This window comes from Callospermophilus lateralis, chromosome 5 (assembly GCF_048772815.1).
Source record: "Callospermophilus lateralis isolate mCalLat2 chromosome 5, mCalLat2.hap1, whole genome shotgun sequence".
In the NCBI taxonomy this organism is placed as follows: Eukaryota; Metazoa; Chordata; class Mammalia; order Rodentia; family Sciuridae; genus Callospermophilus; species Callospermophilus lateralis.
Window position 1 is genome coordinate 117624416 of NC_135309.1, and position 17144 is coordinate 117641559.

Consider the following 17144-nt stretch of genomic DNA (forward strand, 5'->3'; position numbering starts at 1 on the left):
ATAACACAATGCCTTTATTTTTATGTGGTGCTGAGGATCGAACCCAGGTCCTGCCCATGCTAGGTGAGCGCTCTACCACTGAGCCACAATCCCAGCACCCCACTTTTTATTTTTCATTCATTAAAAAATTTTTTTAAATGTTTTTAGTTGTTGATGGACCTTTATTTTATTCATTTGTTTATATGTGGTGCTGAGAATCGAACCCAGTGCCTCACACATGCAAGGCAAGTGCTCCACCACTGAGCCACAACCCCAGTCCCAGCCCTTTTTATTTTCAGACAGGGTCATGCTAAGTGGCTTAGGGCCTCTCTTAATTGCTGAGGTTAGCCTCAAACTTGTGATCCTCCTGCCTCAATCTCTGGAGTTGCTGGAATTACAGGCATGCAATACCACATCCAGACCCCTATTTTTTTTAATCTTTATTTTGTTTATTTATTTATTTTTATGTGATCCTGATAATCAAACCCTGTGCCTCACATGTGCGAGACATGTGCCTTGCCACTGATCTACAACCCCAGTCCGCAGGCCTTTATCTTTAATACACACTTTAAGATATTTTATGAATTATTTGCAGAAATAACTATACAGTTATAGTAGAAAAATAAACATTGTAATAAGTTTTCTTTGTATCATTAAATTTGGGTGTGTAAACATCATAAAAGACGTCAATGTCATGTGCTTTTAGCAAAAGGGAAGGTCTAGGTTTGTCACAAAACAATGTTTAACTCGATAATGCCATATTATCTTTGTCTACAGAAATATATTACCAATTCATCAATTGCTGAATTTGAAAAAATTCAATTAGAATATCATCAAGATTTATAGGCTGAAATTTTACTTAGACAATCAATGTCACCATCATCATTAGAATTTAAAGTGCTGCTCTCAGTCTCAGCATCTATTACCTGATTCATCTAAAAAATTGGGAACAATTTCTCAAATATCATCTTTCCTCTCTTTACCATTTCAGACAGGAAAGTCTAAATTCTGAACTGTGTTAAATAAAAGCTAAAAAGTAGAGTAAAATGATTGTATTTCTAGGTTTTTTTAAAAATACTTTCTTGAAACATGATGTAGCACAATGGTCAACACAGTAAAAACAAATGTAGGACAATTAACTTCACCACTGCCATCTTCCTATTGGCAATACTGTCATTCTTCCATTTTCATATTATTTCTTCTATTTAAGCACCATTGGGAATAACTGACAAATAATGAACAACAGATTCATAGAATAAAGCAACAGCAAAAGGTTTCAATATAGATGAAATATGATCACTACAATCCTATATGAATCTTAACTTTATAAAAGGACTAATGGTACCACACATTAACTACAAAATGGAAAGAATTTTTTTAAAAATAAAATTATCCGTCAGTATTCTCCAAAGTTAGCAGAAAATTATAAAGGTCATACATGGCTAATCAAGAGAATCAGAAATGTACAGAATTGAGCTGGGAGTATAGCTCATCAGTAAGGCATTTGCCTATCATGCACTGAGGCCCTGGGTTTGATCCCCAGAACTGCAAAAAAAAGAAAAAGAAAGAAAGAAAAGAAAAAGAAGCATACAGAATTACAGGCAGCTGACTAATCCATAGTCCAAACAAGCCAATTCAACTAATGTTATGTAATAATAGAACAAAAACTCAAATTAAAATAACAATAAAATTGTAATTAATTATTTGCCAACCTTATTACAAAAATCATTATCTACCTTAATTCTCACAACATCCAATGAGGTAGGTGCTATTAATTCATCTCCATATTACAAAAAAAAGAATGATTATCAGTGAGGATAAGTAAATACCCAAGACCAGACTCTCAGAAAATGGCTTAAATTCAAACTGAAAAATGGCCCTTTCTCGTAAGCCTAGAATCTCACCACTATCATATTTGCTTCTCTGGCATCTTTTAAGTTTTATGCTATTTTTATATTATTTGAAAAGCAGTCCCAAATTTGTTCAAATTTAATCCTCTTTTCAATTGGATTATGTCCCTTAAATGCTACAATAAGGGACATATAACTGAGAAAAGTCTTACATATAGTATCTGGAGACAGAAGAAGACAGAGAAGACACAAGCTCACAAAATACTAATTATATTCAATGAAAACCACTATTCCACTTTATAAGAATATAATCCAAATCAATTTGTTTTCACAAAAAACAATGACAAATTTTGTCAATACTTTAGTTAATTCTGATACTCAAGAGTCCTATTACATATAATTACTGAGCTTTCTGATCCATTGATTCTAATTTATTATATATGCATTCATTCAACAAGTAACTACTGACTACTTCTTCTACAGCTGAAGCTCTGGGGTAAACAGTGAATAAAACAAAGTCCTGGGTTGGCAATATAGCTCAGTTGGTAGAGTACTTGCCCTGTATGCACAAGGCCCTGGGTTCAATCCCCAGCACCACAATAACAACCACAAAAAAATAAATAAATAAAATAAAAAAGAAATAAGTCCTTGCCTTCACTGAACTTATATTCTAATTAGGGAATTGAGGGAGAAATGTTCAGTTGGTTTCTAGAAATTTTTCTTTTGGTATTATGGCAACTAAAACGTATCACTGTCTAAAACTGAGATTCTTTTTCTTTTTTTTTCCAGCAAACTGATTATATATATCAGTATTATAGATCTGTATAACATTTCCATTTTCAGGAAAATATCCTAAAGATACAATTTCAAAAGTACCCTACACAGGTACCTAAATGTTCATTCCAATATCTCTTATCAATCAATAATTAAAAATTGAAACAACCAGTAAATCTATCAATAAATAATTATCCACATAAATTAGAGAAATTCTGTATTAATTTATCTTTTAAAAAAATTGGTTGAGTGATAATCATATGGACAAACCATTTTATCATTTAAAAACATGACACAGAACAATAACTAACCTGGGGAAATGATCCATAATATATTGAGTTTGTTAAAAAATTTCTTAAAAAGGAGATAAGGAAGCAGCATGTAAATATGGTCCCATTTATATAATACTGAGGAAGAGAAAAAGTACACCTGAAAGTATAGACATAAGATGCCTCAAAGAATGTTTCTAAAGTTTAACAAAACCTCTGGATAACAAAATTGAAAAATTATTTGTATCTCATGTTACTTTTTTATTCCTTCTTTAAACTTAAAAAAAAAAGAAAGCATGTTAACTTTTATAAAACAAGCTAAGTATCACATGACTATATGGATTTTAAACTCTCTTAAGAACAGAGCCATTGCTTCAACCAAAATCTTACTAATAAATTGAATCCATTAAATATTGAAAACAAAAAACTGTGGCTCTGGTCAAATATCTTTTAGGGAGGTCAAAGGACCCAAAGGGATGCACTTTTTTTCCCTCAGGTCTCATGCAGTAACCCAAGGCAATCCACAGAAAGCAACATTTTAGCTGAGGTAAACTCACTCATAAAACTAACAGAAATCTGAATGAATAAATGCCATTTCATTTAGGCGGAAAATGTAGCTATGCATTTTTGTAAAGAAAAAAGTAGATGGATATATACCAACAATGTACATATATCACAACTTGTAAGGGCTTGTCAATGTTTTTCTCTCATCAATTTATTCTTTGTAAACTGACAGCAAAGAACATGTATTAATTTTATGATCAGTAGAAGAAATTCATTTCAAATACATAAAAACAAAAGAAAAATATCAAGGATATAAATGTCTATAATGAACCTAATATTGTAAGAGCACTCAAATTCACAGGAGTTAATTTTCACTTAAAAATCAAATTAACACTGCCAATGTACCATGCTATCACTTTTGAGACAGAGGGCCTATATCCTCTCCTTTATAGAATAGCTACATTGATGTAGTAAAAACAGACCAGAAGTGTAAAAGTTCACTCTATCTATTATATACACAGAATGGTAAAACCCTAGTTATTTATTTAATAAAAACTTTTAAATGAATGACAGATAAGAAAATTATGTTTTCAAACATTCAAGAAAAGACCAAACACTGTCTCAAAGCCACAAAGAAAAAAATTACTTCTATTACTCACCATCACCTCCATATTCTTATGAGGTTCCACAAATCCATTAACAGTTAACTTACGCAGCACTGGAAAATAAAGGTAAACTTTACTTGGATCTCATTTCTTCACATTAAAATCATAATGATAACGTTAAGCTAAAATCACAATTATAACAAAAACTGAATCATAAAACCTAATCAAGCTTGAAGGTTAATTTACCTTTACTCTCTCATTTAATAGAAGAGAAGTAACACCGGGTTGTTTGGTTAGGTAGTGAAAGCCTAGTAGTTCTGAACCACAAAAGCAGTGTTGTTGTCACTAATCATAGCTATAATGCAAATTTTACTTTAATTTATATAATTATTGGTATTCTACTTGAAATTGAGGCTATCTCTATAAATTTTAACATAGACTAAAAAACTTCAGTATTAGGCTACATTATACTAATTTCAAATCTGAAATAGAATTTAGTGCTCAAATGTGAACACTCTTATGAGTAACTCTGACAAACTAGTGTACATTGAGAGACAAGTAGGATAACAGAATTCCAGGCAACACTAGATTTAAATCCTGGTCCACTGCCTACCTGCTATATTATTTTGAGAAATTTTTCTTCTAGATCTAATTTTCCTCATTTGTAAAATGTGGTTAATATATCCTACTTGTAGGGTTAAGTGTCCTGGGTTGAATCCCTGGTACCAAAAAAAAAAAAAGGAATGATGACAACATCATCTCAGTTCACTTCCATTAACAGATTTTGTCAACAATCCCTTAAAATCATTTACACATTTGTTCACAGGAATTGCCAAAACATGCTGACAATTTGGAATTTGTTTCATTAATACAAGTGATGCATTAGGGGAGTGCCAAGAATGTGGGGTGGGATTCAAAGGTACGAGAGTGAGTATGATAGAACAGTTGTAAGTAAAACTGGGAAGAATGCAAATGAATTGTAGCAAGAAAGAAACACAGTTTACATGAGATAAAAACAACAAAAACAAAACCAAAAAAAGTCTTAGTAACCAGAATAGGAGAGGGGCTGGAAGAGAAAGAATATGAAACAAATGTGTATGTTTTAGAAAAAGAATCTTGGAATATATTCATCAAGATATATAACTAAGGCAAGATGAAATAGAAATTTATGTTAAGGGAATGCAGATAAGCAAAGTTTAAGAAAGCACAGGTTGATGAGTCCTCAAGCACTTCTACAAACCTAAGTGAGCCTGAGGCATAACCATCCTTTGGGAAAGGATCGCTATAAGATTAAGCTCAATCAAGCTTCTAAGACTTCAGAAAAAAAGTTAGCAAGACAATGAGAAGTATAGGGGCCAAGAATGAGAAAAGTAAAGTAGAAAAAAAAAGTGGAGGTCCATGAAAGGAATACATTCAGGGGCATAAGGCCATAGTAATATGAATTTTAAAAAGGTAGGAGAAGTTTTTCTCCCCCCCCCACCCCCGGCCAAAAAAAACCTCACAAATGACCAATAAGCCCTTGTCTCTCAGGAAGAAATTAAAATATTTCTACCAGTGCAATCTGGAACAACAACAACAAAAACTATTTGGTGACTGTCCTGAGGTATACTACTTAAAAAAAAAAAAAAAATCAAGATTAACAGTACCTTTTAATGATAGTAGAGTTCGTTCAAGTGAACTTAGAATTGCAGCTTCACTGCCAGAAGAAATCTGCTGCAGGAATGTATCTGTATGATGATTCCACAGAGAGCAGGCAAAATTATAAATTCCAGAAGCTAACTACAAAGAAACAGCAACAAAATAGTTCATGACATATTATAAACTTAGAACAATAATAAATTAGAACTACAAAGTAATACATTTTTGTTTTACCATAAAACATTTTAAATAAGATTTAAAATAGAGTATTTCTAGTAATGTTTCAAATATGTTTTAGTCCCAATGCAGATAAGAAAGCATAAATACACTGGCTATTGCTCTAAACACAAACACACACACACACACCCTGAAACTATTAGTTTCTTGAAACAATACTTAACTAATGTCCGCATTGCAGTCTGATATTTTTTACCTTTACCACCTCTACCACTCTAATCATGGGTTTGCAACCTGAGTTTAAAAAACAGACTATTTTTTTGAGTAGACTGTTCACTAATTATATCAGATAAATGAATACACTATACCATACAAAAAGTAATCAAACTTTTTCTTTCTTTTTTTTTGGGGGGGAGGGGGTACTGGGGATTAAATTCATGGGCATTGAGCACTGAGCCACATGCCCAACCCTATGTATTTTATTTGGAGACAAGGTCTCACTGAGTTGCTTAGCACCTCACTTTTGCTGAGGCTGGCTCTGCACTCTACCCTTTTGCCTCAGCCTCCAGAGCCACAAAGTAGTCAAACTTCCTATGTTCCAGTTTTATGCAAAGAACTCTGGGATATTTAAACCCAGGAACATACAAACCACATGGCTTCTCAAGGTGCATTCCTAATGTATACCACTATTTAAAAACCTTGACTTTCCCAATAATAATGTAGTAAGCTTCTGTCTCCCTGTGTGAAGCAGAACCAGTATGGTATCTTCAGTTCTTTCCAAAAGGTCTCAGAGCAATACAGCTAAACCTGAATAGCCACTTAGCTAAAAATAAATAAATAAATAGATAGATAGACACGAGAGTATTGACTAGTGATCATTAATGTAATTTGAAATGTTTTTCTTATTCAAGATTATCAAGTTGTATCATTTTGATTAACTTTGCCTTTACCTCAGCTACTCTGAGTCTTGGAACACATCATTTGATTGCCTAGAACACAAAGGATATAGGGCTTTCAAAAACAATGGCAAAAACAGTTTAATCCCTAAACTCTGTTAGGCTGTTTTGGGATAGCTTCTCATCAATTCTCGGGTTCTAAAGAAGTACAAAGGTCTCTGTCCCATTTCCCTTAAAAAAGAGCTGCAGAATATAAAACCGCCTCTCAGTAATGGGGTATCCCACAACTTGCACTAGAGTCATACATACCCAATTGTTGCAGTGTCATTCTTTCTAGCATGTGAAGCAAAGCTGGTACCTTCAGCTAACTTCCTTTTTATGTCAAATTAAGTAATAAACTATCTGAATATAAAAGTGGCCCTCTGACCCTGTACCTACTAGAGGAAAAGATAGGCCCAAATCTCCATCTAATACAACTTAGGAACTGTATTCCTCAACAAGACCCCTACAGTGTAAGAAATAAAAATCCAGAATCAATAAATGGTACAGTATAAAACTAAAAAGCTTCTTCACTGCAAAGGAAAACCATCAAGAACATGAAGGGGGAGCGGACAGAATGGGAGAAAATCTTTGCCACTTGCACCTCAGATAAATCATTAATCTTCAGGATATATAAAAGCACTCAAAAAATTTAACACCCCCCTCAAAAAAAAAGAAAGAAAAAAACCCCACACAAATAACAAATGACTCAATAAATGGGCAAAGGAACTGAACAGATGAGATACAATCGATCAGTCAACAAATATAAAGAAAAAAATGTTCAGCATCTCTAGCAATTAGAGAAATGCAAATTAAAACTACACTGAGATTTCATCTCAATCCAGTCAGAATGGCAATTATCAAGAATTCAAGTAGTAATGAATATTGGTGAGGATGTGGGGAAAAGGTTCACTCATACATTGCTATTTGCACTGGAAATTGGTGAACCCCTCTGGAAAGCAGTATGGAGATTTCTCAGAAAAACTGGAATGGAGCCACAATTAGACCCAGTTATCTCACTCTTTGGTATATACCCAAAGGACTTAAAAATAGCATGCTATACTGATACAGCCACATCAATGTTCATAGTAGCTCAATTCACAAATACAGTCATCTGATCCTTGACAATGATGCCAAAAACATACTGGAGAAAAGACAGCCTTTTGGAAAATTAAATATCCATATGTAGATGAATAAAACTAGCTCACTCTACATCAATTCCAACCTAAGGACTCCTCAACAGATGAATTGATAAAGAAAATATGGTACCTGTACACAATGGAATATTACTTTGTCATAAAAAATGAAATTATGGCATTTGCTGATAAATGCATAGAAATAGAAACTATCATGCTAAGTGAAAAAAAAGCCAATCCCAAAAAACCAAAGGCTGAATGGTCTCTGCTATGCAGATTGCTGGTTCACTGGATTAGACAAGAGGGAATGAGGGGATGGAAGGGAGATAGGAATGGGACAGTAGAAATGAATCAGACATAACTTTCCTACGTTCATTTATAAACACATGACCAGTTTCATTCCACATAATGTACAACCATAAAAATGGGAAGTTATACTCCACATATGTATGATATCTACTGTCATGTATAACTAAAAAGAATAAGAAGTTTTTTTATTTAAAGTGGCCCTGAAGACTACACACTAGAATATCACTTTGGAAAGCAGTATGGGGATTCCTCAAAAAACTAAAAATGAAACCACAATATGACCCACTATTCATTCTTTGGTACTTAGCTGAAGAACTAAAATCAGCAAACAACAGCAATACAGCCACCTCAATGTTTATTGCAGCACAATTTACAACATTCAAATCATGGAATCAACCCAGATGCTCAACAAGAGATGAATGGATTAAGAAACTGTGGTATGGGGCTAGGGTTGTGGCTCAGTGGTAGAGCCCTCGCCTGGCATGCACGAGGCACTGGGTTCGATCCTCAGCACCACATAAATGTAAAATAAAGATATTGGGCCCACTTAAAGCTAAAAAATAAACATTTTTTAAAAGGAAAAAGAAACCGTGGTATATATACATAATGTACTTTTACTCAATCATAAAGATTGAAATTATAGTATTTGCTTTTAAATGGATGAAAATGGAGAACATCATGCTAAGTGAAGGATCCAATGTTTCCTCTCATATGTGGAAGCTAGAGCAAAATAAGGAAAAGAATGAGGGGAGAATCAGATATCATAAAGACATAGGGAAGATCAGAGAAGATCAAGAGGAAAGGAGGAGGGATGGGGAAAGGAAGGAAATGCAAAATGAATTTTGAAAATTCATGCTATGTGCATTATGTAAACATACCACAGGGAATTTCAATTTTATGCAAAAGTAGAAATGATCAAATATAAAATAAACAGATAGATAGATAAATAGATAAATTAGTTAAAGGAAACATCAGTAAAGAAGAGGAAGAAGAGTGGGAGGAGAGAGGTGGAAAGGAAAGGAGGGAGGAATGTGAAGTGAAATCGAATTCCATGTATGTATCATTCTGTCAGAATGAACCTAACTGATATGTATAACTATAAGTCTCTAATAAAAAGCAAAAAATGCAAATGGCCTTCTGTATCTTTGCCAACTAAATCAGGGATAGGCCTTGGCCCTCTTTTCTGTGTGTACTTGATAACAGAGTCAATGACTATTTCTTTTTTTTTTTAATTTTTATTTATTTATTTTTAGTCATACAGGACAGTAGAATGCATTTTGACATATAATACATACATGGAATGTACATACATCAATCAAATTGTCTATTCTATTCTGCCGCCCTTCCTATCCTCCCTACTCCTCCCCTCTTCTCCCATCCTTTCTCTCTATCCAATCTAATGTGACACACTTTTTTTTTAATATTTCTCATTACAACATCATATATGTATTCTGTATAACAATGAGGTTCTCCTTCCATCTTCTGTGTAACTCCCCTTTTCCCTCTTTTTCCCTCCCACTTCTCTTCCCTATTTAGTGGTAGTCTTCTTCTCATGCTCTTCCTCCCTATCCCATTTTGAGTCACTCCCCTTATATCCGAGAAGACATTCGGCATTTGTTTTTTAGGGATTGGCTAACTTCACTTAGCATAATCTGCTCTAATGCCATCCATTTGCCCGCAATTGCATGATTTTATTATTTTTTAGTGTTGAGTAATATTCCATTGTGCATAAATGCCACATTTTTTTTAATCCATTCATCTATTGAAGGGCATCTGGGTTGGTTCCACATTCTAGCTATTGTGAATTGTGCTGCTATAAACATTGATGTGGCTGTGTCCTTGTAGTATGCTCTTCTTAGGTCTTTTGGGTATAGTCCGAGAAGGGGAATAGCTGGGTCAAATGGTGGTTCCATTCCCAGCTTTCCAAGGAATCTCCCTCTATACTGCTTTCCAAATTGGCTGCACCAATTTGCAGTCCCACCAGCAATGTATGAGTGTACCTTTTTCCCCACATCCTCGCCAGCACTTACTGTTGTTTGACTTCGTAATGGCTGCCAAGTTAATGACTATTTCTTAAGCCATTTTTGCATATTCTCATATTTCAAAGAGTAAGATCAAATTATTTAAATCCAAATGTTTCATTATAGCCCAAATATCATAGTTTTGTAGCATAAGCAGCAATATCATAAAAAGTTAATCTAAAGAAGGCACACAAATACAGTCATCTGATCCTTGACAATGGTGCCAAAAACATACTGGAGAAAAGACAGCCTTTTGGAAAATTATATATCCATATGTAGATGAATAAAACTAGCTCACTCTACATCAATTCAACTCAAAGTGGATCAAAGACCACAAATTTTGCAACTGTTCTAAGAAAACAGGGTCGACATTCCAACATAGAGGTGCAGGCAATGATTTCCTTCTAAGACTCCTGAAGCTCAGGAAATAAGAACAAGAATAAGTAAATAGTATGGTATCCAATTAAAAAGCTTCTGTGTAATAAAGGAAACAAGAATGTGAAGATAAAGTTTACAGAATGGGAGAAAATCTTTAAATGCTACTCTTTCGACACAGGGTTAATATTCAGAACACAGAAACAACTCACAAAGCTCAACACTAAAAAAAGTAATAACAATCTAACCAATGAATGAGCAAATGAACTAACAGGCATCTCTCAAAAGAAATAAAGATACCCAACATAAATGAAAAACATGATCAACATCTTCAGCAATCAGGAAAATGCAAATCAAAACTACACTGAGATTTCAACACAGAATGGTCATCATCAAGAGTACTAACACTAAAACTAACACTAATACCAATACTAACAAAAAATGCTGGCAAGGATGCAGGGGGAAAGGAACACTCAACATTGGAGAATTTTAAATTACTACAACCATTACAGAAATCAGTACAATCAAAAGACTAGGAATGAAACCACCATGTGACCCACCTATTCCACTCCTTGGTATTTATCTAAAGGAACTAAAATGAGCATATCATAGTGATACACGCATCTCCATATTTATAGCAGCACAATTCACAACAGTCAAATTATGTAACCAGCCTAGGTATCTGTGATAAAGAAATATGGTATACCTAACAAGAAAATTTTATCCAGCCTAAAAAAGAATGGAATTATATCATTTGCCAGTAAATGAATAGAACTAGAGAACATCATGCTAAGTGGACTCCAAAAGTCAATGATCATATGTTTTCCTCTCATGTATAGAAGGTAAAGGGGGTAAAGAGGATGGGAGAATATAAAGGGTTCTCATGAGTATAGAAGGGAGACCAGTAGGGAAGAAAAAGAAAAACAGAGGGAGGAGGGAAGGCAAAGGAGAGGTACTAGAGAATGAAATCAACCAAATTATGTAATGTACATGGATGAATTCTATCACAATGAATCCCACTATTATGTATAAATATTGTGCACCAATAAAAAAAAGTCAGAGGAACATCTTCTCTTGAAGTAATATTATAACAAGAAACAAACATTCAATCTTATTAGAAAACAATCTAAAGAAGAAAAAAAAGCTTTACTTCATAAAATGTAAAGCAATAATCTGAAGAAAACAATGCTATACTCATAAAATGTAAACTTTTAACATTAGTAAACCATAAAATAATGTCTTTCATTGTAAGTAAAATCATTTCAGAGAATAAAACGCTAAAGTAGATGTCCAGAAATTAGAAAACTCATCATTCTAATTTTTAATATGCATATATGTAAATACTGTATCCTATACTTTCCCAAACATAAATCATAAAAATATTTTGTCAGAAGAATGCAAAAGAAGTGAAACAGGAAGACTGAGATGCAGTTAAGGAGTAAGAATTTTATAAAAAGTAAAATTTTAAACTAGTATATTTTATTGTGGCAAATATTTCATCCAGAAGAATGAAATCAATAGCCTTGACTGTACCTTTTAGATCCATTTTGTACTTAAGTCTTTTTTGTTAATATTTATTTTTTTAGTTGTAATTGGACACAATATACTTATTTTATTTTTTATGTGGTGCTAAGGATCGAACCCAGGGCCTCACATGTGCTAAGCGAGCACTCTACTGCTGAGCCACAATCCCAGCCCTGTACTTAGTCTTTTCAGGGGAAAGGAGAGAGGTATTGTACTGGGGATTAAACCCAGGGGCACTCTACCACTGAGCTACAGCCCATGCCCTTTTTATTTTTAAACAGGTTCTTGCTAAATTACTGAATCTGGCTTCGAACTTTAAAACCTCCTACTTCAGCCTTCTAAGTCACTGGAGAGGACATCTCTAACCCTAAAATAAAACTCAAAGGATGTCATATCCAAGTTTCAAGACCAAAAAAAACCATACTATGAACCAGTCTCTGGCTTACAGCAAAATGACAACCCAAGTTAATTATTTACGGCTCTTCTTTGCATCTTCTCCTTCAAACTACTGCTTAACCTAAACTTCTCTGTACAACTTTGTGTGGCCCTGTTTCGGAAACATAAAAAGGACTGGGGATGTAGTAATGGTTAAGTGCCCCTGGGTTCAATCCCCAGTACCAAAAAAAAAAAAAAGAATATTTTTTGTTTCATAATCCAGAAGCTAAGCATCTATTAAGCTCCAAGTTTTGTTGTTGTTGTTGTTGGCTAACTACAAAGAACTTCTAAACAAATAGGAATGATTAGCATGAAGAAGCAAGAGCACTACCCTTGACCAAGAGCCTCTCCTTAAGCAAAATTTAGTCTACCTCTCCTAAATCCTCTTCCTAAATAGGCTTGAAAATTTTAGACTTCCCTGTTTTCCTAATATCCAATTTTCGCAAGAATCACTGAATTTGTATAGCCAAAATCCTCCCCTACATATCTGATCCCTCCCAGAATCTAATCAGGTTTCACACATTCACAATTCTCCAGAGGATGTCTGATCACCTGGCCTGCCTTCCAAGAGACTGGAAGACTGTTGGATTGGTTTACCAGTAACCTCCCTTGCTGCAGTCTGGCTGGGCAAAAATCACGAGCCACTGAAGCAGGAACAAACTTTATTTGTAAACTGCAAGAAAAAACCTCACACAAGCTCCTGGGGAATTCTCCCGAATGCCACAAGGCTGGTGCAGGAACCCGGCAGCCGGAAATATCTCCTCCGGAAAACCCTCCTCCTGCACTTCCTCAACCAATGGGAACTCTCGGGGAATCCCTGGAAATCCCCACGAGAGCTCGAAAGTAGTGCGAGAACTCAAAAGTAGCGGCAGAGGCGGATAGTAATGCCTCGCCTGTCAATCAATACTGTTGGCAAAATGCCAGGGGCCATACAGACTCCGCTGGCTCTTAGCATCTCCCCCCCTTCTGTTTAATTAAACAACAAGCAATGTGGCTTAGGGGCCGTGCCTGTTAGGCAGTCCAATTCAACATATGGTCCTTACCCGTCATCGGATGAACTGACCTCTAGGCGTCAGCCTCCTGTCTTAGGTTGGTACCATTGCAATTGGATCATACCCGTCACTGACTACCGGTCCAGCATACAGCCATACTTGTGGATAGGCCTTTGCACCAGTGGGGGGGTGAGGTTCTTTGCCTCACCTCTGTTGGCCCCCAAATTTGGCCTTGGTGCCAGTGGGGGGGGGGGTGAGGTCCTTTACCTCACCTCTGTTGGCCCCCAAATTTTAGACCATCACTAGTAGAAGGGAGGAGGATGCAAAATGCCATGACACTAAGCTAATTGACGGCTCCTTTGAAAAATTGTACCACCGGTGACACCATGAGCGAAAATACTCCAGCACTACCACAATTCGCTGCACCAATAGATAGTTCACAATGCATACAAGTGATACATGGTCCAGACAAGTTCTGCAAGCAGTTCAAAGCAGAGGAATCTGTCAATATGTCCATTTCCTCCCAAAGTAAATCGATTCCGTGAATGAGCAATACTTGTTGAGTTATTATTCATTGATGCATCAGTTTAGACAGTTTGTTCTGATAACTATCGAGGAAGCTGTAGTTTGGTTTTATCTTTGTCTTCACCGCCACTGGGATGAAGATAGGAATTCTGGCAATGATGCTAAGAAAAAAATTATGTAACATTTCAACAGGCACTAAGAAAACAATTTTTTGAACAATTTACATTATCCTGAACAGAATTATTAAATATAATGAAAAGGAAAGGTGAAAGTAAAAAAACAGAACTGTTAACCTCCTTATTTGTTTACATATTAAAACAATTTTCAACAGCTGTTTACCCAATTTAAATTAAACCATTAAAATCACGTGAATAAAAAAAAAATTGTATCCATTTATTCATGAGCGCTCCTCATATATGATCTATGGACATATGCACATATAGACATACAACACAAAACAGAAGTGTGCACACATAACATACAACACATAAGACGATAGTAAAGGCCTTGTAGCTTTACCTAGGTGAAATTTCCATTGCAATGTTTAAAAACTCCACAGTCAAAAAATAAAACTGATCAGAAAAACATTAACCTAGGTCTGTATGAGCTCAAAAATAAAATAGAACTTTATGCTGTGGGAAAAGGCAATAATAAAAAAATATTGAAAAGAACATCCTGGTTAATCACTGTCGCAGATGTAAGAATAGCCAAACTGGAGCTCTGGATGTCAGCTGTTATGCATTTGAGTCAAATCACCTTTTTTTTTTTTTTTTTTCCGTCTGTAGAATTCGCTTTGGTTAGTTTCTCTGGAATCCAAATCGGCTGTTGTTCTCCCTGTGAAAACACACAAACAGACCCCCTATTCCAGACAATCACTGGGTCAGGACCTTTCCATTGTCCTGTTAGAATATTCTTCCAAAGCACCTTAGGCTTATGTACATTTTTTGGACACATATGCCTTTCCGCAGCACTAAGCCCTGATGAATCCAAATTTAAAAAGTTTAGAGTAAAGAGGGTTATTTTAAGTTTATCTTTGGGGGATATATACCCCTTTCCAATTCCCTCTTTTTGCTTTAATAAGTACATTTTAATAGTTTGATGAGCTCTTTCAACTATGCCTTGTCCCTGAGGATTGTATGGGATTCCTGTTATATGAGAAATACCAATTGATGAGCAAAATTGTTTAAAAGAGGAAGAAGTATAACCAGGACCATTATCTGTTTTTAACTGTTTTGGAACGCTCACAGTGGCAAAATTTTGTAAGCAATGAGCTATAACATCTTTAGTTTTTTCTCCGGCATGAAGGGAGCCCATCAAAAATCCGGAAGAAGAATCAACTGTAACATGCAAATATTTTAATTTTCCAAATTCTGGCAAGTGTGTGACGTCCATCTGCCAAATATGGTTAGGTATCAGTCCTCTAGGATTGACTCCAAGATTAACTTGTGGTAAAAAGGTCACACAATTTTGACATTGTTTTATTATTTGTCTAGCTTGTTCCTTAGTTATTTTAAAACGCTTTTGTAAAGTATTAGCATTGACATGGAACCTTTTATGAAAATTTGTAGCTTCTTCTAGTGTAGAGAAAATATGTATGTCATGTGTAGTTTTATCTGCTAAATCATTGCCCAAACTAAGGGCTCCAGGCAATCCTGTATGTGCTCTGATATGTCCTATAAAGAATGGATCTTTTCTGTCCCATATCAGACTTTGTATAGTGGAAAACAAAGAGAAAACAGTAGAGGAAGGGGAAATCCTACCAGCATCTTCAAGGGATACTATAGCATTAACTATATACTGACTATCGGAAAATAAATTAAATACAGAAACTTTAAACATCACAAAAGCTTGTAAAACTGCATTAAGCTCTACCTTTTGAGCTGATTGTTTGGGTACTAAAAATGTAAAAGTTTGATCAGGGGTAACTACTGCTGCTGTACCATTATTTGACCCATCAGTGAATACATTTGGAGCATTCATGATAGGGGTTTTTCTTGTCATTTTTGGAAAAACTACAGGATGCAAAGACCAAAAAGACAACAAAGGATTAGATGTTAAGTGATTATAAATGAAACATTAGATTTACACATGATTATTGCCCAAGTATTTAACTCATTAGCTAACTCATCAATTTGATCCATAGTATATGGAGCAATAATTTTATTGGGAGAAATTCCAAATACTCCCTTTGCTGCTTTTATTCCTTTGAGTATTAATTGTCCTACAGCCTCAGGATACCTAGTAAGAATAGTGTTAGGAGAATAAGATAAATGTATCCATAATAATGGACCTTCTTGCCAAAATACTCCTGTACGAATATTTTTTGTTGGTATTACAATAAATAATAAAGGCAAACTTATATCAATTCTATCCAAATGCATATTTTCCATATATGTTTCAATAATTTTTAATGCCTTTTTTGCTTCAGGCGTTAATATTCGGGGTGAATTTGGATCTGATGGGCCTTTTAGGATATCAAATAAAGGTCCCATCTCTCCTGTTGGTATGCCTAGATAAGGCCTTATCCAATTTATGTCTCCCAATAACTTTTGAAAGTCGTTAAGTGATTTGAGTTGATCTACTCGTATTTGAATTTTTGGTGGACGGACCATGGTTGAGGATAATAGAACTCCTAAATAATTAATTGGAAAATTTAATTGTACTTTATCTATTGCTATCTCTAGATTATAATTTTTTAATAAGTTTGTAAGTGTGGCATAACATTCCAGCAATGTGTTTTTATCTTTGTGTGCCAACAATACATCATCCATATAGTGAAATATTTGTAGTCCAGGATTTTGATTTCTAAGTGGCTGGATTGCTTTGTTAACATAAATTTGACACATAGTTGGGCTGTTAGCCATCCCTTGAGGGAGTACTTTCCACTCATATCTCTGATCAGGACCTTCATGATTCAGTGCAGGGATAGTAAATGCAAAACGTGGACTATCCTCAGGATGAATTGGAATTGAAAAAAAAACAATCTTTAATATCTATAGCTAAAACGTACCAGGTTTTTGGCAAAGCAGACAATTGAGGAATCCCTGATTGAGCAGGTCCCATAATAACCATCTCATTATTAATGGCTCTTAAATC

At 34.9% G+C, this 17144-nt stretch overlaps 1 protein-coding gene across 1 annotated transcript in view; it reads right to left on the reverse strand.

Moving 5' to 3' along the window:
- The window catches only part of Ipo11 (importin 11), a 205125-nt gene that overhangs the window by 137539 nt on the left and 50442 nt on the right, over positions 1-17144 (reverse strand). The window contains exons 6-7 of the mRNA XM_076857235.2: positions 5628-5760; positions 4036-4094 (exon numbers count right to left, since the gene is read on the reverse strand). Of these exons, the coding sequence (XP_076713350.2) occupies positions 4036-4094; positions 5628-5760 (192 nt within the window). The remainder of the gene's footprint in view (positions 1-4035; positions 4095-5627; positions 5761-17144) is intronic.